This window comes from Staurois parvus, unplaced genomic scaffold (genome assembly GCF_062004578.1).
Source record: "Staurois parvus isolate SC_StPar_1 unplaced genomic scaffold, SC_StPar_1.0 ptg001590l, whole genome shotgun sequence".
In the NCBI taxonomy this organism is placed as follows: Eukaryota; Metazoa; Chordata; class Amphibia; order Anura; family Ranidae; genus Staurois; species Staurois parvus.
In genome coordinates, this window is record NW_028319386.1 from 427,575 (window position 1) to 451,827 (window position 24,253).

Consider the following 24,253-nt stretch of genomic DNA (forward strand, 5'->3'; position numbering starts at 1 on the left):
CTTTTAAGAAAATATGTCTAGATATAGTCACAATACAAAACATTCTCTGTCCTTCTTGGCCCCCCAGGGCTAATGCTCTTGTAGCAGTATTATCCTCACAATAGGTGACATCAGATGACAATGGGGATTCCTTCTCATTAGTCCTTTTCATCCTTGTCATCCTTTAACAGAACAAAGTTCTTCATGGCAGGATCACCAGGCATTATCATAATGAAAGCTGTAGATTTATTAATATAGAAAATGTTTTTTTAAAAAAACACTTTTTACGTCTGGAGGAAAAGAAATTTAATCTCCAAACACGAAAGGGTTTCTTCACAGTGAGAGTTGTGAGAATGTGGAATAGACTCCCTCAAGAGTTGGTTGTGGCCAGCTCAGTGGATTGCTGTAGGAAAGTCCTGGATTCTTTCCTAGATACACAGAATATAACTGGATATAACATTTATAAGTAAAGTTGATCCAGGGAATATATCCGATTGCCTCTCGGGGGATCAGGAAGGAATTTTTTTCCTGCAGGCGCAAATTGGCTCATGCTTTGCTGGTTTTTTTTTACCTTCCTCTGGATCAACTGTGGGTATAGGATTATAACTATTTGTTTTAATGGTTTAAAGAGCACCCCTGATAAGAACTAATTTTTTTTAATGGATTAAAGAGCACCCCTGATAAGAACAGATACTACACTTGATCTTAGCCAAAAGGCCAAGAAGCGATACAATGGCATAAATATTGGAATTGACGCTATACTAGTAATGGTATTAGTAATGGTAGCGTCAATTCCAGTATTTATACCATTGTATTGCTTCTTGGCATTTTGGCTAAGATCAAGTGTAGTATCTGTTCAGCATCTTAAAGTGTGACTGTGATAGTGTGGCAGGCAATCAGGCACTAACAGACACTGGCTGAGAGGGACACTATGACTGACACTGATGAGGCTAGTGACACTTATACAGGGATCAGATATAATACTGTACACTGCATTAATGACACTGGCTGGTAAGGGGTTAACATCAAGGTGCAATCAAGGGGTTCACTGTGTGCCTAACGTAATGTTTGCTGTTTTTAATCACAGCTCTGGCTGTTTTTTCTCCCTGCTTTAAGGGAGAAGAAACACCAGATCACTGTCTGTGTGCATAGCTGTGTGTGTTTGTAAACACAGAACTCTGTGACTGGATACAACCAATCAGAATGATCAAAATCATTCACTGAACCCTGCTGACCAATCCAATCACAGCACGGACAGCAGGGGGCTTGCGCATGTGCCCCAAACCTGGAAGATAGCCTGCACCTGCCGCCCCCTCTCAGTAAATCTACTGTGATTGGGTGGCAAGCGGTTTTAAAATAAAAGGTGAAAAAATGAAAACATTTTATATCCAATTGTCATCAGGATGTTGTTGAGGGGAAAGGAGGGACCGGGGAAGGCAAATGATAATTTTCAGCTTTAAAAACAAAAATGGAAAAGAAGACAGGTCCCCTTTATTGGTATGAACAATAAATGTTTTCCTTCTAGTCTCGGCGACTCTTTGATTGACATGTTAAAGATTCCAAAATAGATATGCCTGTATGACAAGTCCACCTTCCTACATCCTTCTCCGCATGTTGATTAGCAATCCATGCAAATCAGCATTACATGTGGTGGTGTGGTGTCAATCTGTTTTATTTTTATGCTAATCCCCCTCTGTACGTCTGTCAGGATCTGTGCAGGAGTCTGCGGAGAGGAACCCAAGCAACATGTCTGTTTACCTAACACCTATGCACAGGATCACATGCACATGATTTGTCTGCTCGCCTGTCGCCATCAATCACTTGGAGCTCCCTTGGTTTCAGAATATTTACATGTCTGTAATGGAAGGAGAACATGGGAAGCTACTCCATCAATATATGACGGGAAGAAGGGGCAGCATCGGAGTATTCGTTACTGTAGGTGCAAAAAATGTGACATTTCCCAGCACAGATAGAACATAAATCTAAACAACACTGATTCACAGGAGGGAGGACAATGTTTGTGGTTGGAGGAGAGGACCACAGGAGGGAGGGTAATGTTTGTACTTGGAGGAGAGGACCACAGGGGGGAGGGTAATGTTTGTGGCTGGATGAGAGGACCACAGGAGGGAGGGTAATGTTTGGGGTCGGAGGAGAGGACCACAGGAGGGAGGGCAATGTTTGTGGTTGGACGAGAGGACCACAGGAGAGAGGATGATGTTTGTGGGTGGAGAAGAGGACCACAGGAGGGAGGGCAATGTTTGTGGTTGGACGAGAGGACCACAGGAGGGAGGGCAATGTTTGTGGTTGGACGAGAGGACCACAGGAGGGAGGGTAATGTTTGTGGTTGGACGAGAGGACCACAGGAGAGAGGGTGATGTTTGTGGGTGGAGAAGAGGACCACAGGAGGGAGGGTAATGTTTGTGGTTGGAGGATAGAAATACAGGAGGGAGGACAATGTTTGTGGTTGGAGGAGAGGCCCGCAGGAGGGAGGACGATGTTTGTGGTTGGAGGAGAGGACCACAGGAGGGAGGGTAATGTTTGTAGTTGGAGGAGAGGAAGACAGGAAGAAGGGCAATGTTTGAGGTTGGAGGAGAGGAACACAGGCGGGAGGATGATGTTTGTGGTTGGAGGAGAGGACCACAGGAGGGAGGGTGATGTTTGTGGTTGGAGGAGAGGACCACAGGAGGGAGGGTAATGTTTGTGGTTGGAGGAGAGGACCACAGGTGTGAGGGTAATGTTTGTGGTTGGAGGAGTGGACCACAGGAGGGAAGGTAATGTTTGTAGTTGGAGGAGAGGGCCACAGGAGGGAGAGCAATGTTTGTGGTTGGAGGAAAGGGACACAGAAGGGACGGTAATGTTTTGCTTTAGCCTGGGTGCACACTTGTGACATCGCATGTGATTGGCACAGGAATCACACCGCATTTCTGTGCAAATCAGATGCTATGGCTGTGTGGTACAATTTGAGCCATTAATTTTGTATCACTCAAATTGCACCGCATCCGCATCAAAATGATGAAGGTCCCTTTTTTTGCAGCACCTACATTGGATGAATTGTAATTGCATGGGCAGTACAGTGGCTAAATGGTTAGCACTTCTGCCTGGCAGTACTAGGGTCGCTGGTTCAAACCCCAGCACCACCTGCCTGGAGTTTGCATGTTCTCCCTGTGACTGCGTGGGTTTCCTCCAACACTCCAAAGATGTGCTGGTAGGTGAATTGGCTCCTGTCTAAATTGGCCCTAGTATGTGTATGTATGAATGTGAGTTAGGGACTTTAGATTGTACGCCCCTTGAGGGTTAGGGACTGATGTGAATGTACAATATATATGTAAAGTGCTGCGTAAATTGACGGCACTATATAAGTACCTGAAATAAATAATAATAATAAATTTTATGAGCTGTTACAGGTTGTTGTTAATTTAACACTGACACCCGCAGAAGATCTCATGAATACAATTTCAATGCGGTGCAGGAAGCACACAGGATTCACTGCATTTCCCGCATCGCATATATGTGAACCTAGGCTGAAGGAGAGGGTCACAGGAGGGAAGGCAATGCTCATGGTTGGAGGAGAGGACCACAGCATAAAGGGCAATGTTTTGTGGTTGAAGGAGAGGACCACAGGAGAGTGGGTAACGTTTATGGTTGGAGAAGAGGGTCTCAGGAGGGAGGGCAATGTTTGTGTGGAGGAGATGGACACAGGAAGAAGGACAATTTCTGCTGTTGTAGGAGAGGGCCGTAGGAGGGAGGGCAGTGTTTGTGGTTGGAGCAGAAGGGCACAGAAGGGAAGGCAGTATTTATGATAGGAGGAGAGGACCACGTTTGTGGCTGGAGGAGAGGGCCACAGAAGGGACGGAAATGGTTGTATTTGGAGCAGAAGGGCACATGAAGGAGGGAAGTGTTTATGACAAGAGGGGAGAACCACTATAGAGAAGGCAATGTTGGAACTGGAAGAGAGAGCCACATGAAGGAGGGCAAAGTTCAAAGTGGCCACAGGGTTAAAGGAAAGAGGCACAGGAATAAGGGCAATGCTTGTGGTTAGAGAACAGGGCCAAGGGAAAAAGGACAATGTTTGTGGTTGAAGGTGATAGTCACAGAAGGGAAGGCAATGTTCATGGATGGAAGAGGGGCAACAAAAGGAAGAGTAATGTTTGTGGTTTGAGGAAAGGGTTATAGGAGGGAGGGCAATGTTTGTGGTTGGGGGATAGGACCGCAGGAGGAAGGACAATGCTTGTGGTTGGAGGAGAGGGTCACAGGAGGGAGGACAGTGTTTGTAATTGGAGGAGAGGACCACAGAAGGGAAGGCAATGTTTGTGAATGGAAGAGGAGCAACAGGAGGAAGGGTAATGCTTGTGGTTGACGTGGAAGGCCATAGAAAAGAGTTCAATGTTTGTGGTTGGGGGATAGGACCACAGGAGGAAGGACAATGCTTGTGGTTGGAGGAGAGGGTCACAGGAGGGAGGACAGTGTTTGTGGCTGGAGGAGAGGGCCACAGAAGGGACGGAAATGGTTGTATTTGGAGCAGAAGGGCACATGAAGGAGGGAAGTGTTTATGACTAGAGGAGAGAACCACTATAGAGAAGGCAATGTTGGAACTGGAAGAGAGAGCCACATGAAGGAGGGCAAAGTTCAATGTGGCCACAGGGTTAAAGGAAAGAGGCACGGGAATAATGGCAATGCTTGTGGTTGAAGGTCACAGAATGGAAAGGCAATGCTCATGGATGGACGAAGGGCAACAAAAGGAAGAGTAATGTTTGTGGCTTGAGGAAAGGGTTATAGGAGGGAGGGCAATGTTTGTGGTTGGGGGATAGGACCACAGGAGGAAGGACAATGCTTGTGGTTGGAGGAGAGGGTCACAGGAGGAAGGACAGTGTTTGTAATTGGAGGAGAGGACCACAGAAGGGAAGGCAATGTTTGTGAATGGAAGAGGAGCAACAGGAGGAAGGGTAATGCTTGTGGTTGAAGTGGAAGGCCATAGAAGAGAGTGCAATGTTTGTGGTTGGGGGATAGGACTACAGGAGGAAGGACAATGCTTGTGGTTGGAGGAGAGGGTCACAGGAGGGAGGACAGTGTTTGTGGCTGGAGGAGAGGGCCACAGAAGGGAGGGAAATGGTTGTATTTGGAGCAGAAGGGCACATGAAGGAGGGAAGTGTTTATGACTAGAGGGGAGAACCACTATAGAGAAGGCAATGTTGGAACTGGAAGAGAGAGCCACATGAAGGAGGGCAAAGTTCAAAGTGGCCACAGGGTTAAAGGAAAGAGGCACAGGAATAAGGGCAATGCTTGTGGTTAGAGAACAGGGCCAAGGGAAAAAGGACAATGTTTCTGGTTGAAGGTCACAGAAGGGAAGGCAATGTTCATGTGTGGAAGAGGGGCAACAAAAGGAAGAGTAATGTTTGTGGTTTGAGGAAAGGGTTATAGGAGGGAGGGCAATGTTTGTGGTTGGGGGATAGGACCACAGGAGGAAGGACAATGCTTGTGGTTGGAGGAGAGGGTCACAGGAGGGAGGACAGTGTTTGTAATTGGAGGAGAGGACCACAGAAGGGAAGGCAATGTTTGTGAATGGAAGAGGAGCAACAGGAGGAAGGGTAATGCTTGTGGTTGAAGTAGAAGGCCATAGAAGAGAGTGCAATGTTTGTGGTTGCAGCAGGGGGGCACAGGAGGGTGGTCAGTGCTTGTAGTTGGAGCTAAAGGCCCCAAGTCGGAGGGCAATATTTGTGCTTTGAGAAGGGGAGCATTGGAAGAAGAACATAATTTGTGGTTGGAGGAGAGGGCCACAAGAGGGAGGGAAATGTTTGTAGTTGGAGGAGAGGGTCACAGGAAGAAGAGTAAGGTTTGTGCTTGGAGCAGAAGGGCAGAAGAGGGATTGAAATGCTTGTAGTTGGATAAGGGGGCCGCAGGAGGGAGGACAATGTTTGTGGTTGGATGAGGGGATGTGACTAGAGAAAATGCAATGTTTTAGTTGTACCATGTGCCTGGACGTTGGAACGTTGAACGCTTGGGTGGAGCTGTCGGAGATCAGCCACAGAAAAATGGTTACTGATGATCAGATTTTGGTCAACATGTTCTCTAAGCCACGCATTTACCCATCCAACACAGAAATACAGAATTACAGTGTGCATCTAAACCCTATATTAAACCCCAGGAACCTTGTAATCTGTTTAGCCTCCCCCGGTAATTAACACTCAGCATGACACCATTATTCATGGCAACTTCCTGTGTCACCTCCCAAACCCATCCACTTCAGTGGGTGGCAGCGGCACTAACAGTATTTAAAATTCCGTGACGTTTCCTTTAATGAATTAATTATTGGACTGAAGGCTGTTTATTTCTTTGCTCTGCATTTTCCTTTAACTACACTGGGATCTGCTGTGCCGGGCCCCGTAGCAGTGGCGTAAGCTGCTATGTCTACCCTTGCTCGGCCCCCATTTCCGGAGATGTTAATACAAAGCCTCTGGTGATGTTTACAGGCGCTCGTGATAAGAACATGGACCCTAAAACAATGGGGAGAAGTGCAGGCTGCGCTTTATATTCACAGCATATTTCCCATTTTAATTCAGCTGTCTAATCCTCTTAACTTCAGACAGACATGATGGGAGGCGCAGCGCTGTGGGGTATTGTGAGATGCCAAGCACGCGCGTCTACCGAGGCTGTACATCACACTGGGCAATCCCAGATCATCCAACCGCCGGGGAACTACAAGTCCCAGCATACACTGCACCCAGTTCAGGATTATAGCTCCTGGCAGGCAAGACAAAGGACAGTTAATCCTTAACTATAGGAATATGATGACATTTTATAGCAAACGTTTGACCCTATAAGGCAAGATTACAGACCAATATCATGATAGATCTGACCTCCGGCCTTCCCTTCAGTTTTGCACAGTTGTACCGGCTCCTCTCCTGGACTGAAATGGCTCACTCTGACTTCAGGGCAGCACAGTGGCTAAGTGGATAGCACCTCCGTCTGGCAGTACTCGGGTCATTGGTTGAAATCCCAACCATGGCACCACCTGCCTGGAGTTTGCATGTTCTCCCTGTACCTGCGTGGGTTTCCTCCGGGTACTCCAGTTTCCTCTCACACTCCAAAGACATGCTGGTAGGTTAATTGGCTCCTGTGTAAATTGGCCCTAGTATGTGTATGTATGAATGTGAGTTCGGGACCTTAGATTGTACGCCCCTTGAGGGTTAGTGAATGTACAATATATATGTAACGCACTGCATAAATTTACTATACAAGTACTTGAAATAAATACATTTCACTGCACACTGTGAGCGCCTTACAATGTGCATTGGAAGCTGCAGCAAGTCAGAGAGAGCTCCTCCTCATTTCCTGGCTGCAGGACTTCCAGCATCATTTTGCTGTTTTCTCCCCAACCTGACTGTCCCCGAATCACCCCTTCCATTCACTGGATTTTAGTTCTTTCAGTCAAGCCTAGAGCGGTCTGCATGCGAATACAGCCTGCCTCCTCCAGACTGACTGATAGAAGTTACCAGTCACAGGATGGGGCGGATCCATGACAGCCTCGGCTCTAAGGAAGTGGATTGAATGATGCTGGCCGTTATTCAACCTGAAAAACTTAGGACATCTAGTGGCTGAAAAGAAGTGTTGCCTGAGACAGCTCCGGATTGAAGATGACTTTTGCAGCAAAATATATATATATTCTTTTATTTTAACCTTTATTTATTATTATTATTTTTGACAGAGGTTCTGCTTTAAGAACCTCAAACTGCTGCTGTGGAAAAAAGGCTAATTAAGTATCTTTAGTTTAACCTTTCCTTATTAGGCTGACTCACATCCTGCACCTCCAATGGCCAAGGCAATTTTTTTGTTTTACACATGTTCCGATGAAGAGCACATTGCAAATATCCACTTTCAGTCCACTAAAGAACCCTAAAATTGCATGGTTTTGGATTGCGAAAGGCCCATAATAAGGAGATAATGTACATTGCATGATACTCCCACATACGTATGCTTATGAGAATTACATTGTCCATAAAACAGAAATAACAACAATATTATTAGTATGCAAAATACACTATAATCACCAAACCTGCTGCTACATATAAAATATCAAATCACATCTAGTTAAAGTGTTAATAAACCCAAGACCCGGCATTCACTATATCCACTCTCCCCGGACCCCGCATTCACTTTATCCACTCTCCCCGGACCCCGCATTCACTATATCCGCTCTCCCCGGACCCTGCATTCACTATATCTAGTCTCCCCGGACCCTGCATTCACTATATCTGGTCTCCCTGGACCCTGCATTCACTATATCCGGTCTCCCCGGACCCTGCATTCACTACATCCGCTCTCCCAGGACCCTGCATTCACTATATCTGGTCTCCCCAGACCCCGCATTCACTATATCTGCTCTCCCCGGACCCCGCATTCACTATATCCGCTCTCCCCGGACCCCGCATTCACTATATCCGCTCTCCCCGGACCCCGCATTCACTATATCCGGTCTCCCCGGACCCTGCATTCACTATATCCGGTCTCTCCGGACCCTGCATTCACTATATCCGCTGTCCCCGGACCCTGCATTCACTATATCCGCTCTCCCCGGACCCTGCATTCACTATATCCGCTCTCCCCGGACCCTGCATTCACTATATCCGCTCTCCCCGGACCCTGCATTTACTATATCCGCTCTCCCCGGACCCTGCATTTACTATATCTAGTCTCCCCGGACCCTGCATTCACCATATCTGGTCTCCCTGGACCCTGCAATCACTATATCCGGTCACCCCGGACCCTGCATTCACTACATCCGCTCTCCCAGGACCCTGCATTCACTATATCTGGTCTCCCCAGACCCTGCATTCACTATATCTGCTCTCCCCGGACCCCGCATTCACTATATCCGCTCTCCCCGGACCCTGCATTCACTATATCCGGTGTCCCCGGACCCCGCATTCACTATATCTGGTCTCTCCGGACCCTGCATTCACTATATCCGCTCTCCCCGGACCCTGCATTCACTATATCCGCTCTCCCCGGACCCTGCATTCACTATATCCGCTCTCCCCGGACCCTGCATTCACTATATCCGCTCTCCCCGGACCCTGCATTCACTATATCTGGTCACCCATAATACACACAACATGGAAATGCAATAATTTTAGTAAATCCCTTTTCTCATCAGCAGCATACAGCAGTCTTGTGACTTCTATCAATGTCCAGCAGAGCACTGGTCAAAGCTTGCAAGAGGAGTTTTCATTCTCCCCTGATTGTCATGTGAGGCTGCATGACCCCTGACCCTCCGTCTGATTGGCCCTGTGCTGATCACATGCACTCTCCCAGGAAAGAAAAATCTCTCTAGCAATACACACAAAACTGAGCATGTGCAGCTTGCCCCCAAGGCTCTGTTCTATCAGCAGATGGATTGGGGACTGTGGAAGAAGGGGAGGACCAGAGAAGACAGGATCAAACAGCCTTTTTACACAATGCAGAGGATTAAACCCTTAGGTTCCACAGTGAGTATAACAAGCATGCTTTACTGCATATAAGGACTGATTGTACTGTTGTGAGTTTAGTAATACTTGAATTAATACATGTGTACGACCAATGAAATACACAGATATGAAAACTATTTAACAAATGAGGTCCACTATAAACATTTACCATTTTTTTGTCTAAAATGACATTTTTCTTAAACCAAATTGTTTATTTGTATACCTGTTGGTATATTTGTTTCTCTCTCCCCTATTTAATTTGTTCTGCTATATTATATATATATATTCATGTATTCTACTTTATTGCTATCACAAATAGTATTCATTCATTTGCCCGGTCCTCACAAATTCTGATCGTACTTTGCTAATACGCTGATTTCCTATGATCACCAGCTTCATCTAGTGGCCATAATGCCTTATTTTCGTAACTGAAGTACTTCAGGTAAAATACCACATTATGGCCATTAGATGGTGCTGTTGATCATAGGAAATCAATGTATAAAGCAAATTACAGTCACAATTTGTAACAGCTCCGTGAATGCTTGTGATCCATTCAATTTTTTTTTAATAAACAGACCCTTTAAAGTCGAAATGTTCTTTGAAGGCTTTCCCAGGGCTGGGCCAAGGGATGTAGGCAGAAGAAGAGGTTACTTTAGGCACTTCAGCAGCAGGAAGGTACAAAAAGGGCAGGACCTGCAACCTATTTTGTGGAAGCTTTTTCTCTTTGGGTGCTGTAGGACTTTTTCTTCCCTACAACTAGGCACTGGGCTTCCTACAACTTAGTAATCTCTTGGCAAACAGTAAGTGATGGATTGGACCTAAAGGCCCAAATGATGTCCGAATTAGCATAGCGTGGCCACATGGTGATATTGGCTGGCTGTGGGAAGAGTCAGGACTAGTTCATGGGCAATGAGCAGGGGTCCAACAAGCCTTTCAATTAGAGACACCCTTAGGAGGTTGATGTGACCTAGCATTGGGAGCAGATATTCCACTGCTGACCTTGTCATCGTCAGGTGAGCACTTGAGTTGGGCTGAGTGTAGGCAAGTGCTGCACATAGAGTCGTCAAGATTGAAGCACCCTTGTCTTGGCATTGGGCTTCCCTACAACTTGGGAATCTACCAGCAAACACGAAATGGTGTGTTGAAACTGAAGAAACTGAAGAAGCAGATCAGGGCAGATGCAGAAGAGGGCATGGTGATACCGACTGGCTGTAGGAAAAGTCAAAATTCAAATTCTGACAAACATGAGTCCAGCATGCCTTTTGAGTGGAGACACCCTTAGGAGGTTGGTGAGACCTTGCATTTGGAGCAGAGGAACCCCTGGTGACCTGGCAGTTGACAGATGAGAATTTGGGTTGGGCTGAGTATAGACAAGTGCTGCCCATAGAATCATCATGGCTGAAAGCATTGGTCTTTCCTACATATTAAGAATCTGTCAGCAAGCATGAACTGGTGGGTTGGATCCAAAGGCTCCAATGAGGGCAGAATTAACATAGTGATGGTGAGACCTTGCATTGGGGGCAAATGTTCCCCTGGTGATCTAGCTATCGACAGAAGAGCTCTTGACTTTGGCCAAGGGAGGATAAATGCTGCTGAAAGAGACGCCAAAATGTTTGCCACAAGCAGTTTTGATTCTTTTCTATTACTCCCAAGCAGAAGAGAAGCTACCACAGACTTGATGGTGTGGTAACCCAGCTAATATCAAATTTAGTTGAGAAAGGATTGTTGTACAGTACCACTGTATCATCACAAGGGCTCTGTACCTACACTCTAAGAAGTTCCCAATATTACCAAAGGGACTGTGGTTCTTCCACCAAAAGAGAATTCCACCTCAGGCAAGATCTAATTGACATCCTGGTTCAGGCTACTGAGAATTATGAGCAAGAATTCCTGACACCTGGGACAATTATATCTCACATGGGGAACCCCTGCACTTTACTGTTCTAGAGCAGTGGTTCCTAGTCTCAGCCTTTAAGTAACCCCTCAACAGGTCATGTTTTGGGAATTTCCCTTACATTAAATAGCTGTCATAAATACCAAGCCATTGATGTTAAAATACCTCTGTAAGGTGAAGGAAATCTTGAAAACATCACCAGTTAGAGGTACTTGAGGACTGAGGTTGGTAACCACTTCCGTAGAACAATTATTTTACATGGGGAAATCACTGGCCCCTAGGACAATTATGTCTCACGGGGAGGGGGGGAGTGAATTGCAATATAGTAAAGTGGTCCTTTGCGACTTCTTGTAACTAATTTACTACTGATTACTTGCCCAGCAAATAACATGGGGAGCCTCTCTGCCAAATCATATGTCAATTTTCCATGATCAATCTAATCATAATAGCTACAGCAGCCATTTTCAACCAGGGTTCCTCAAGAGGTTGCTAGGGGTTCCTTAAGCTGTTGCTAATTGACCTCCCATTTGATGGTGTCTACATAGTTCCAGGGCCAACACCACTTGGCAGGTTCATCAGCATGACTGCAGGGTCGGAGCTCTGACCACCAGTGTAAGAGAGAACATTCTTCCCACTGATCGCCAATATAAGAGACATTTTCCCAATTACCCCCAATTGACTAGTCTTAAAAGGGGTTCCCTTAGACCTGAAAATTATTTGAAGGGTTCTTTTGTGGTTAAATGGTTGAGAAAGGCTGTTCTATAGTAGGTTGTTTCTTTATGTGCTACCTACTGTCCACCGGTCTTAATGCTATTATATACATGATGCCTAATCAGACAGTAATGTGGCTCCTATGATTCTCTGTGTGCCAGGCGAGGCCCAACTCTCTGGCTCCCATATAGACACTAGAGGTGGGGCTGAGTGATAACTTCAGGAGCCGTATCATGTCTGCATAGTCCCACAAGGGTAAAACTGACTGACTGTAAAACATATTATTTGGTATACAAGGTACAGCTTTATTATTAGTGTATGACTCTAATAATTGTGGTTTAACTCTAGTCATTAGGGTATGACTCCAATCATTGGGGATTAGAGAATCTAACTTAGTGAATCTCCTCAGCAGGGACATAGACGCAATTAAAACCCAACAAAGGTTCTAATGCTTGCCTACATTGGTAATCAGTGGGAAGAATGTCCCTTACATTGATGGTCAGTGGGAAGAATGCCCCTTACATTGGTGATCAGTGGGAAGAATGTCCCTTACATTGGTGGTCAGTGGGAAGAATGCTCCTTACATTGCTGGTCAGTGGGAAGAATGTCCCTTACATTGATGGTCAGTGAGAAGAATGTCCCTTACATTGGTGGTCAGTGGGAAGAATGTCCCTTACATTGGAGGTCAGTGGGAAGAATGTCCCTTACATTGGAGGTCAGTGGGAAGAATGCTCCTTACATTGCTGGTCAGTGGGAAGAATGTCCCTTATATTGGTGGTCAGTGGGAAGAATATCCCTTACATTGGTGGTCAGTGGGAAGAATGCCCCTTACATTGGTAGTCAATGAGAAGAATGTCCCTTACATTGGTGATCAGTGAGAAGAATGTCCCTTACATTGGTGGTCAGTGGGAAGAATGCCCCTTACATTGGGGATCAGTGGGAAGAATGTCCCTTACATTGGTGGTCAGTGGGAAGAATGCCCCTTACATTGGGGATCAGTGGGAAGAATGTCCCTTACATTGGTGGACAGTGAGAAGAACACCCCTTACATTGGTTATCAGTGGGAAGAATGTCCCTTACATTGGTGGTCAGTGGGAAGAATGTCCCTTACATTGGTGGTCAGTGGGAAGAATGCTCCTTATATTGGTGGTCAGTGGGAAGAATGCTCCTTACATTGGTGGTCAGAGGGAAGAATGCCCCTTACATTGGTGGTCAGTGGGAAGAATGCCCCTTACATTGGGGGTCAGTGGGAAGAATGCCCCTTACATTGGAGGTCAGTGGGAAGAATGCTCCTTACATTGGAGGTCAGTGGGAAGAATGTCCCTTACATTGGTGGTCAGTGGGAAGAATGCTCCTTACATTGGTGGTCAGTGGGAAGAATGTCCCTTACATTGGTTATCAGTGGGAAGAATGCCCCTTACATTGGGGGTCAGTGGGAAGAATGCCCCTTACATTGGTGGTCAGTGGGAAGAATGCCCCTTACATTGGGGGTCAGTGGGAAGAATGCTCCTTACATTGGTAGCCAGTGGGAAGAAATACCTTCCTACAAACTCTGAAGGAAACCCCAGCAACCTTTGAAGCAACTGTGGTTGAGAATGGCTGGGTTAGCTTCTCTGTCCAGTTTTATAGATGAGGAACAAGAAGAAGAGTGCAGAGAGTGGGAAGAAAGACAGCTGGATCTTAAAAATTTGGGTCTCTAATGAACTGAAAAGCCTGGAAGTAGATTACTTTTGGAGTGAAGAAGAAGCCAGTGCTATGGAAGCCAATAGTCTACTTGCAATTCTAGTACTGTGATTCACATTCGTCCACTGAAGAATATGGCCAACATCTGAACTGACACAATATATAAGCCCGATGAAGGTGGTGTGTCTGCACCCCTGAAACACATTGGCTCTTTTATCCATCAAAAATTTAATTATATAACCATTCTGGACGCTATACAATTTGTGGGGCACCCTTTCTTTTAACATATATGGACTTCCTCCAGGGCCCTCACCTTTTGTTGGGGGTGCTCTGGGGGTATGTGAGCAGTCTCACCCTGGTGTTCCAGCTTAATCAATGAAGTGTCCAAGAAAAGGGGGATGTGGGGCGGTTGACTTGTAACGTCATTAAGGCAACATTGGTTAAGCTTGGTGACCAGGGGCGGACTGACCATTCAAGCACTCAGGCAGTGCCCGGGGGCCTGGGCTTAGTAGGGGGCCCCATGAGTTGCCCCTGGTACCTTTCATTGGCTTTTTCATAGGCTTTTTTGGGTGTAGGCGAGGACACAGGGGCCCCATGATCTCCTATTGCCCGGGGGCCCCATGAGTTGTCAGTCCACCCCTGTTGGTGACTGAACTTTAACTGCCCTACTACTGAGTGGGCGCTCCCAAAAAGCCACCAATGATCTCCATGGAGAAGATCTAGAGACAACCAACCAAAAAGAGCACCAGCCAGTGGGAGTCCATCATCATTTATCGGTGATAAAACTGAGACCTGTTGTCAGATAAATAGTAGCCATAAATTGCTGTCTCCATTTTATCACCAGTAAATGATCTTGGACTCTAAAAATGGTTGCAAACCTCAGAGATAAAATATGAACAAAGCATATCCCTCTATAGCAGGGGTGTCAATCCGGTGGCCCTCCAGCTGTTGCAAAACTACAAGTCTCATCATACCTTTGCCTTTGGGAGTCATGCTTGTAACTGTCAATCTTGCAATGCCTCATGGGACATATTCAGGTATCATCACTACCAGGAATCCCACCTCGAGCAATGACACTCAGATAGGAAGTGGCTGCAAAGAGGCTAGAGGAGATCAGCAACGGTGATGGCGTGAACAGGCCCTAGGGCTAGGTTCAGACCTTTGCATGTCAGGAATGCATGCAAATTGCGTGCTTTCCCGAAGCGCATAGAAAGACGCTGCCCTTTATTTGGCGCATATCGGTGCCATTAAGAGTTAATGGCACCACCCCACGCAATTGCAAACGTGTGTTTTCACACGCACCAAACTGCATAGTGCTGCAACACCAAGTGGTTGGGTGTGGCATGTTTTTGGAAAACATTTCCACATTTTCTCATTTCCACAATTCTCATTGAAATAAATGGGCTGCCCAACATGAGATACGTAGGAATGCGCTGAAAATGCATGGAAATGCGCAAGCGCTCGGTCACACCTGTGGATGTCAACCAAGCCTTAGGAAGCGGCTGCAAAGAGGGGACCAGCAATGGACATTGTGTGAACAAGGACCTAGGACACTGTGACACACATTGTGCAGATATATTCCATCATAGCCTGGCAGCACTAGGGTCATTGGTTCGAGTCCCAACCACGGCACCACCTGCCTGGAGTTTGCATGTTCTCCCTGTGCCTGTGTAGGTTTCCTCCGGGTACTCCAGTTTCCTCCCACACTCCATGCTGGTAGGTGAATAGGCTCCTGTATAAATTGTCCCTAGTATGTGTATGTACAGTATCTCCCAGAAGAGGGTCCACCCCTGACATTTTTGTAAATATTTGATTCTATCTTTTCATGTGACAACACTGAAGAATTGACACTTTGCTACAATGTGACGTAGTCAGTGTACAGTTTGTATAACATGTAAATTTGCTGTCCCCTCAAAATAACTCAACACAGCCATTAATGTCTAAACCGCTGGCAACAAAAGTGAGTCCACCCCTAAGTGACAAGGTCCAAATTGGGCCCAATTAGCCATTTTCCCTCCCTGGTGTCATATGAATTGTTAGTATTACAAGGTCTCGGGTGTGAATGGGGAGCAGGTGGGTTCAATTTGGTGTTATCGCTCTCACTCTCTCATACTGGTCACTGGAAGTTCAACATGGCACCTCATGGCAAATAACTCTCTGAGGATCTGAGAAAAAGAATTGTTGCTCTACATAAAGATGGCCGAGGCTATAAGAAGAAGACCCTGAAACTGAGCGGTTTAACGGGACAGGTTCCACTCAGAACAGGCCTCGCCATGGTCGACCAAAGAAGTTGAGTGCACATGCTCAGTGTCATATCCAGAGGATGTGTTTGGGAAACAGATGTATGAGTGGTGCCAGCATTGCTGCAGAGGTTGAAGGGGTGGGGGGGGTCAGCCTGTCAGTGCTCAGACCATACGCCACACACTGCATCAAATTGGTCTGCATGGCTGTCGTCCCAGAAGGAAGCCTCAGTACTTGACTATTAATTCACAGGATTTATTTATTTATTTATATATATATATATTTTTTTCTTATATGTTTTATTTAAATATATTATATATATATATATATATATTTTTATATATATATATATATATATATATATATATATATATATAAATAAATCCGGTGAATTAACAGACAAGTACTGAAGCCTCTTCTAAAGATGATCCACAAGAAAGCCCGCAAACAGTTTGCTGAAGACAAGCAGACTAAGGACATGGATTACTGAAACCATGTCCTGTGGTCTGATGACACCAAGATCAACTGATTGGGTTCAGATGGTGTCAAGCGTGCGTGGCGGCAACCAGGTGAGGAGTACAAAGACAAGTGTGTCTTGCCTACAGTCAAGCATGGTGGTGGGAGTGTCATGGTCTGGGGCTGCATGAGTGCTGCTGGCACTGGGGGGCTACAGTTCATTGAGGGAACCATGAATGCCAACATGTACTGTGACATACTGAAGCAGAACATGCATGATCCCCTCCCTTCGGAGACTGGGCCGCAGGGCAGTATTCCAACATGATAACGACCCCAAACACACCTTCAAGACCACCAATGCCTTGCCAAAGAAGCTGAGGGTACAGGTGATGGACTGGCCAAGCATGTCTCCAGACCTGAACCCTACTGAGCATCTGTGGGGCCTCCTCAAACGGAAGGTGGAGGAGCGCAAGGTCTGTAACATCCACCAGCTCCGTGATGTCGTCATGGAGGAGTGGAAGATGGAAGGTGGAGGAGCGCAAGGTCTCTAACATCCACCAGCTCTGTGATGTCGTCATGGAGGAGTGGAAGATGGAAGGTGGAGGAGCGCAAGGTCTCTAACATCCACCAGCTTCGTGATGTCGTCATGGAGGAGTGGAAGATGGAAGGTGGAGGAGCGCAAGGTCTCTAACATCCACCAGCTCTGTGATGTCGTCATGGAGGAGTGGAAGATGGAAGGTGGAGGAGCGCAAGGTCTCTAACATCCACCAGCTCTGTGATGTCATCATGGAGGAGTGGAAGATGGAAGGTGGAGGAGCGCAAGGTCTCTAACATCCACCAGCTTCGTGATGTCCTCATGGAGGAGTGGAAGAGGACTCCAGTGGCAACCTGTGAATCTGGTGAACTTCATGCCCAAGAGGGTTAAGGCAGTGCTGGAAAATAATGGCGGCCACACAAAATATTGACCCTTTGGGCCCAATTTGGACCTTGTCACTTAGGGGTGGACTCGCTTTTGTTGCCAGTGGTTTAGACATTAATGGCGGTGTGTTGAGTGATTTTGAGGGGACAGCAAATTTCCAAGCTGTTCCAAGCTGTATACAAGCTGTACACTGACTACGTCACATTGTAGCAAAGTGTCATTTCTTCAGTGTTGTCACATGAAAAGAGAGAATCAAATATTTACAGAAATGTGAGGGGTGGACTCACTTCTTGGAGATACTGTATGAATGTGAGTTAGGGACCTTAGATTGTACGCCCCTTGAGGGTTAGGGACCTTAGATTGTACGCCCCTTGAGGGTTAGGGACCTTAGATTGTACACCCCTTGAGGGTTAGGGACTGATGCGAATGTACAATATATATGTAAAGCACTGAGTAAAATGACGGCGCTATTGAAGTACCTGAAATAAATAAATAAATTATCACCACCAAGAAGTCCACCTTAAGCAATGACACGTAGATAGGAAGTGGCTGCAAACAGGATGGAGGGGATCAGCAACGGCCATGGTGTGAACAAAACCCTAAGAGGCTATGCCAACACACGCTACGCAGACATATTGGAAGACATGATGGAAACCCACCCTGAGCAATGTCATGCAGACAAGAAGTGGCTGCAAAGAGGCCAGAGGAGCTCAGCAGCACTGATATGCAAAAAAGGATTAAAAAAAAGGTAAATTGCGTATTTTGGAAAAAAAAAAATAAATAAATAAATAAAATACGGCTGTTGTTTATGATACACATTGTTTTAGAACAATGAACGTCATCTAGTTTGAGGCACAGACGAATGTCACTATACAGAGCTACAGCATATGTTGGCGCTATCTTGCAAACCTTGGCCCTATGGCGTGTCACTGACCTTTGTTGCAGGTGGCGGAGTGGAGGATAGCCCCGGCCAGGAGCACAGACAGACAGAAATCTCTCCAGATCATCCTCGGCGGTCACAAGGCGTCTCGCGCTGCACACCGGGCGTCTCGCTGTTCTCTTCGATAATATGGATTTATGAAGACATAAAGCGTCACTGAAAGAGAAAAAAAAAACAGGAAAAAAAAAAAAAAGACGGTCGGCGTTTGTGGCTCTGTACAATTGACAAGACAGTCTCTGGATCTTCCTGACGCTTCGCAGTCTGTCTACCACCCCATGAGGTCGGTGCAATCTGACGAGCTGTCGGTAGACACAACCTCCTCCCACCCCCCCCAAAAAAAAAAAAATACAATGTATCTACAAAAAAATGATTGTTATACAATGTATCCTTCCACCCGGAATATCTGAAGATTGGATCCCATAGGGGACACACACGCCTCTCCTCTGTTTTCACCTTCCAGAGCCCCCCATTGACATGCCATCTTGCTGCACGACTCATGCCAGGAAAAATCCACACGAGGCGGATTCAATGAGGGTGCCGGTGGGGTGCAAGGTTCTGTTGCCCATGGCAACCAGAATTCATCAATTTAGAACAATCAATGAATAACCGTCAGCATTGGCAGCTCTGCCTCATTGCATCGAATGTGCTATGCCTTATTAAAAAAAAATAAATGAAAGGGTTTTGAAGTATACACGGGTGTATTTATCTAGAGGAAGGATGATGTGCAATATGTTGTAACCCAGAGCAACCAAATTCCGGCATAAAAGAATAAGAATTATGTGCCATGTGTTGTAACCTAAAGCAACCAAATTTCAGCCCAAAAGAGCAAGGATGAGTGCAATGTGCCCAGAGCAACCAAATTCCAGTGCAAAAGAGCAAGGATGAGTGCAATGTGCCCAGAGCAACCAAATTCCAGCGCAAAAGAGCAAGGATGAGTGCAATGTGCCCAGAGCAACCAAATTCCAGTGCAAAAGAGCAAGGATGAGTGCAATGTGCCCAGAGCAACCAAATTCCAGCGCAAAAGAGCAAGGATGAGTGCAATGTGCCCAGAGCAACCAAATTCCAGTGCAATAGAGCAAGGATGATGTGCAATGTTTTGTAACCTAGAGCAGCCAAATTTCAGCCCAAAAGAGTAAGGATAAGTGCAATGTGCCCTGAGCAACCAAATGTTATTGCTAAGAGTATCAACAATTTGAAACCGAATTTCAGTACATAAGATCAAGGATGATGCGCAATGTGCTGTAACCCAGAGCAACCAAATTTCAGCACAAAAGAGTAAGGATGATGTGCAATATGCCCATAGCAACCAAATGTCAGTACATAAGAGAAAGGCTGATGTGCAGTGTGCTCTTACCCAGAGCAACCATATTTCAGCGTAAAAGAGCAAGGATGAGTGCAATGTGCCCAAAGCAATCAGATGTTAGTGCTAAGAGTAAGGATGATGTGCAATGTGTCCAAATCAACCTAATGTCAGTGCAAAAGAGCAAGCATGATGTGCAATGTGCCAAAATCAACCTAATGTCAGTGCTAAGAGTAAGGACGATGTGCAATGTGCAGTTACCCAGAGCAACCAAATTTCATCATTAAGAGTAAGCAAGATGTGCAATGTGATGTAACCCAGAGAAACCAAATGTTAGTGCAAAGCGCAAGGATAAAATGCAACGTGCCTAGAGCAACCAAATGTTAGTGCAAAATGCCTAGGATAATGGATGTAATGTGCCTAGAGCAGAAAAATTTCAGTGCAAAAGAGTAAGGGTGATGTGCAATGTGCCCAGAACAACCAAATATCAGTGCAAAAGAGTAAGGGTGATGTGCAATGTGCCCAGAACAACCAAATATCAGTGCAAAAGAGTAAGGATGAGTGCAATGTGCCTAGATGTTAGTGCTAAGAGCAAGGGTGATGTGCAATGTGCCAAAATCAACCTAATGTCAGTGCAAAAGAGCAAGGATGAGTGCAATGTGCAAAAATCAACCTAATGTCAGTGCTAAGAGTAAGGATGAGTGCAATGTGCCCAAATCATCGTAATGTCAGTGCCAAAAGTAAGGATGAGTGCAATGTGCCCAAATCATCGTAATGTCAGTGCTAAGAGTAAGGATGAGTGCAATGTGCCAAAATCAACGTAATGTCAGTGCTTAGCGTAAGGATGAGTGCAATGTGCCAAAATCAACCTGATGTCAGTGCAAAAGAGTAAGGATGAGTGCAATGTACCAAAATCAACCTGATGTCAGAGCAAAAGAGTAAGGATGAGTGCAATGTGTCAAATCAACCTAATGTCAGTGCTGAGAGTAAGGATGAGTGCAATGTGCCAAAATCAACCTAATGTCAGTGCAAAAGAGCAGGGATGAGTGCAATGTGTCAAAATCAACCTAATGTCAGTGCTGAGAGTAAGGATGAGTGCAATGTGCCAAAATCAACCTAATGTCAGTGCAAAAGAGCAGGGATGAGTGCAATGTGTCAAAATCAACCTAATGTCAGTGCTGAGAGTAAGGATGAGTGCAATGTGCCCAAATCAATGTAATGTCATTGCTAACAGTAAGGATGAGTGCAATGTACCAAAATCAACCTAATGTCATTGCTAACAGTAAGGATGAGTGCAATGTGCCAAAATCAACCTAATGTCAGTGCAAAAGAGCAAGGATGAGTGCAATGTGCCCAAATCAACCTAATGTCATTGCTAACAGTAAGGATGAGTGCAATGTGCCAAAATCAACCTGATGTCAGTGCAAAAGAGTAAGGATGAGTGCAATGTACCAAAATCAACCTGATGTCAGTGCAAAAGAGTAAGGATGAGTGCAATGTGTCAAATCAACCTAATGTCAGTGCTGAGAGTAAGGATGAGTGCAATGTGCCAAAATCAACCTAATGTCAGTGCAAAAGAGCAGGGATGAGTGCAATGTGTCAAAATCAACCTAATGTCAGTGCTGAGAGTAAGGATGAGTGCAATGTGCCCAAATCAATGTAATGTCATTGCTAACAGTAAGGATGAGTGCAATGTACCAAAATCAACCTAATGTCATTGCTAACAGTAAGGATGAGTGCAATGTGCCAAAATCAACCTAATGTCAGTGCAAAAGAGCAAGGATGAGTGCAATGTGCCCAAATCAACCTAATGTCATTGCTAACAGTAAGGATGAGTGCAATGTGCCAAAATCAACCTAATGTCAGTGCAAAACAGCAAGGATGAGTGCAATGTACCAAAATCAACCTAATGTCATTGCTAACAGTAAGGATGATGTGCAATGTGCCAAAATCAACCTAATGTCAGTGCAAAACAGCAAGGATGAGTGCAATGTGCCCAGAGCAACCAGATGTGAGTGCTAAGAGTAGGGACGATGTTCAATGTGCTGTAACCTGGAACAACTAAATTTCCGCCTAGAAGAACAAGGATGATGTGCAACGTGCCCAGATCGACCTGATGTCAGTGCAAAAGAGCGAGAATAATGTGCAATGGGCTGAAACTGAGAGCAGCCACATTTGGGTGCATGCAGAAGGACGCGGGTGCTCTGGGTTACATTGATGCCCTACTGAACAAGCACAAAGGGACCATTTAACGATCATTGGGAAGAATCCCCGGTCACGGGCTGCGTTTGGGCGTCTGGCCGTACCGTCTACGTCGGTTTCAATGTCACAGGTTGCAAGTCTGTAGCCCGGTCGTCCCCAGTCCCTCCCCGGTGCCTCTGTCTGCCCAGATGTCCCCTCTCCCGGTCTGTGTCGGAGGGTGCTCAGTAGGGTGCTGTACCAATGGCTCGGCTGTCAGGATGCTGGCCAGTGTCGTCCTCCGTGGCGGAGCAGATGCTGATGTTGCGATGTGGGGAGGGGGGAAGGATGCTGTAGAGCAGGTGATGCTCGGTCACAATGCTCTGCAAATAAAAAAAAAAAAAAAAAAGAGGGGGGATGATGCTCTGCTGGTGAATTCACGCTTGTTGCTCCCCTCTGATGCTCTGCAAAAAAGTTCTCCCGGCAGAAGGTCTGGATTAAAGCGCGTCTGTGGATTTCTCCCCTTCAATCCTTTGCTCTGGCGCTGGGGGGGGGATTATTTCATTGCAGAAAATAAAAAATAGCAGGCAGACCTGTTCCGATTTTTGCTATGAGGAATATTCTCTTAGGTGTACTCTAAAGGGGGGGGAGGGGAGAAATGCTCTGCTGGAGGGGAGATGCTCTGCGGTGAAGGGGGGGGGGGGAGAGATGTTCAGCTTCAGGAAAGGGGGGGGATGCAATGCTTTGGGGGAGGTTCTGTAATGTCCTAAGGTTGAAGCAGTCTAGTAGCACTGCAGGATGACATCAGCTGAAGAGTGGCAGTTGTGGATGGCCAATCAGAGAGCTGCTGCAGGTGGTGGAAGAGGGAGGAGGGGGGATGAGGGTCTCTATATCTCCCCCCCACCCCCCTCCCATACCTTGTGCTTCGTGTCCTCTGCGTTCTTCTCCCCTCCCTCTCCCACACCCACCATATTACATTCTGTCTTCCCACATCAGTGTCCACAGGCACATGTGTGACTAGGGGGGATTGGAGGACGCCTTCACCGGCAACATGGCTGATATTGTGCGGACGGTACACCACCATTGGCTGTATACATCATTCTGTATGACAACACTGCCGATCGCAACTGGGAATTATGTGAAATATATATAGATATACATACATACACAACATTGCTGATCTGAACTGCGCAATATGGGAAAATAATATACAGTGTATATATATATATATATTGCCAAAAGTATATATATATATATATATGCACAACATTGCTTATTGCAACTGTGCACTATGAGAAATAACAATATTTTTTTTTATATACACCCAACACTGTTGGATGGTACTGTGCAATATGTGGAAATAAACAAATTATATATATATATATATATATATTTCACACACACACACTATATTGCCAAAAGTATTGGGCCACCTGCCTTTCCACACACATGACCTGTATTGGCCCCCCAGTCTTAGTCCGTAGGGTTCAATATTGAGTTGGCCCCGCGCTTTCCACACACATGACCTTTAATGGCCTCCCAGTCTTAGTCCGTAGGGTTCAATATTGAGTTGGCCCCGCCCTTTCCACACACATGACCTGTAATGGCCCCCCAGTCTTAGTCCGTAGGGTTCAATATTGAGTTGGCCCCACCCTTTGCAGCTATAACAGCTTCAACTCTTCTGGGAAGGCCGTCCACAAGGTTTAGGAGGGTGTCTATGGGAAGGTTGGACCATTCTTCCAGAAGCACATTTGTAAGGTCAGGCACTGATGTCGGGGGAGGAGGCCTGGCTCGCAGTCTCTGCTCTAATTCATCCCAAAGGTGTTCTATGGGGTTGAGGTCAGGACTCTGTGCAGGACAGTCAAGTTCCTCCACCCCAAACTGGCTCCTCCATGTCTTTATGGACCTTGCTTTGTGCACTGGTGCTCAGTCATGTTGAAACAGGAAGGGGCCATCCCCAAACTATTCCCACAAAGTTGGGAGCATGACATTGTCCAAAATGTTTTGTTATGATGACACCTTAAGAGTTCCCTTCACTGGAACTAGGGGGCCAAGCCCAGCCCCTGAAAAATAACCCCACACCCAGGGGCGGACTGACCATTTGGAAACTCGGGCACTGCCCGAGGGCCCGGGGTCAGTAGGGGGCCCCATGAGATGTCCCTGTTACCTTTTTCATAGGCTTTTTTGAGTTTGGGCAAGGACACAGGGGCCCCATGATCCCCTATTGCCCGGGGGCCTAATGAGTTGTCAGTCCACCCCTGCCCACCCCATAATACCCCTCCACCAAACTTTACACTTGGCACCATGCAGTCAGGCAAGTACCGTTCTTCTGGCAACTGCCAAACCCAGACACATCCATCGGATCACCAGTTAGAGAAGCGTGATTGGTCACTCAAGAGAACACGTCTCCACTGCTCTAGAGTCCAGTGGCAGCGTGCTTTACACCACGGCATCTGACACTTTGCATTGCACTTGGTGATGTAAGGCTTGG

At 46.2% G+C, this 24,253-nt stretch overlaps 1 protein-coding gene and 2 pseudogenes across 2 annotated transcripts in view; 1 reads left to right on the forward strand and 2 right to left on the reverse strand.

Moving 5' to 3' along the window:
- Positions 1-22,414, reverse strand: part of CLSTN3 (calsyntenin 3) — a 120,289-nt gene extending 97,875 nt beyond the window's left edge. The window contains exons 1-2 of one of the 2 annotated variants that reach the window (XM_089662938.1): positions 22,025-22,414; positions 18,279-18,440 (exon numbers count right to left, since the gene is read on the reverse strand). In XM_089662938.1, coding sequence (XP_089519064.1) covers positions 18,279-18,351 — 73 coding nt within the window. In that variant the 5' untranslated portion in view covers positions 18,352-18,440; positions 22,025-22,414. Of the gene's footprint in view, positions 1-18,278; positions 18,441-21,890; positions 21,909-22,024 lie in introns of those variants that run through there. The other variant, XM_089662939.1, reaches the window with a different exon arrangement.
- LOC149435174 (U2 spliceosomal RNA) lies at positions 597-708 on the reverse strand (annotated as a pseudogene).
- Positions 793-888, forward strand: LOC149435175 (U2 spliceosomal RNA; annotated as a pseudogene).
- Positions 22,415-24,253: the final 1,839 nt, after the last annotated feature.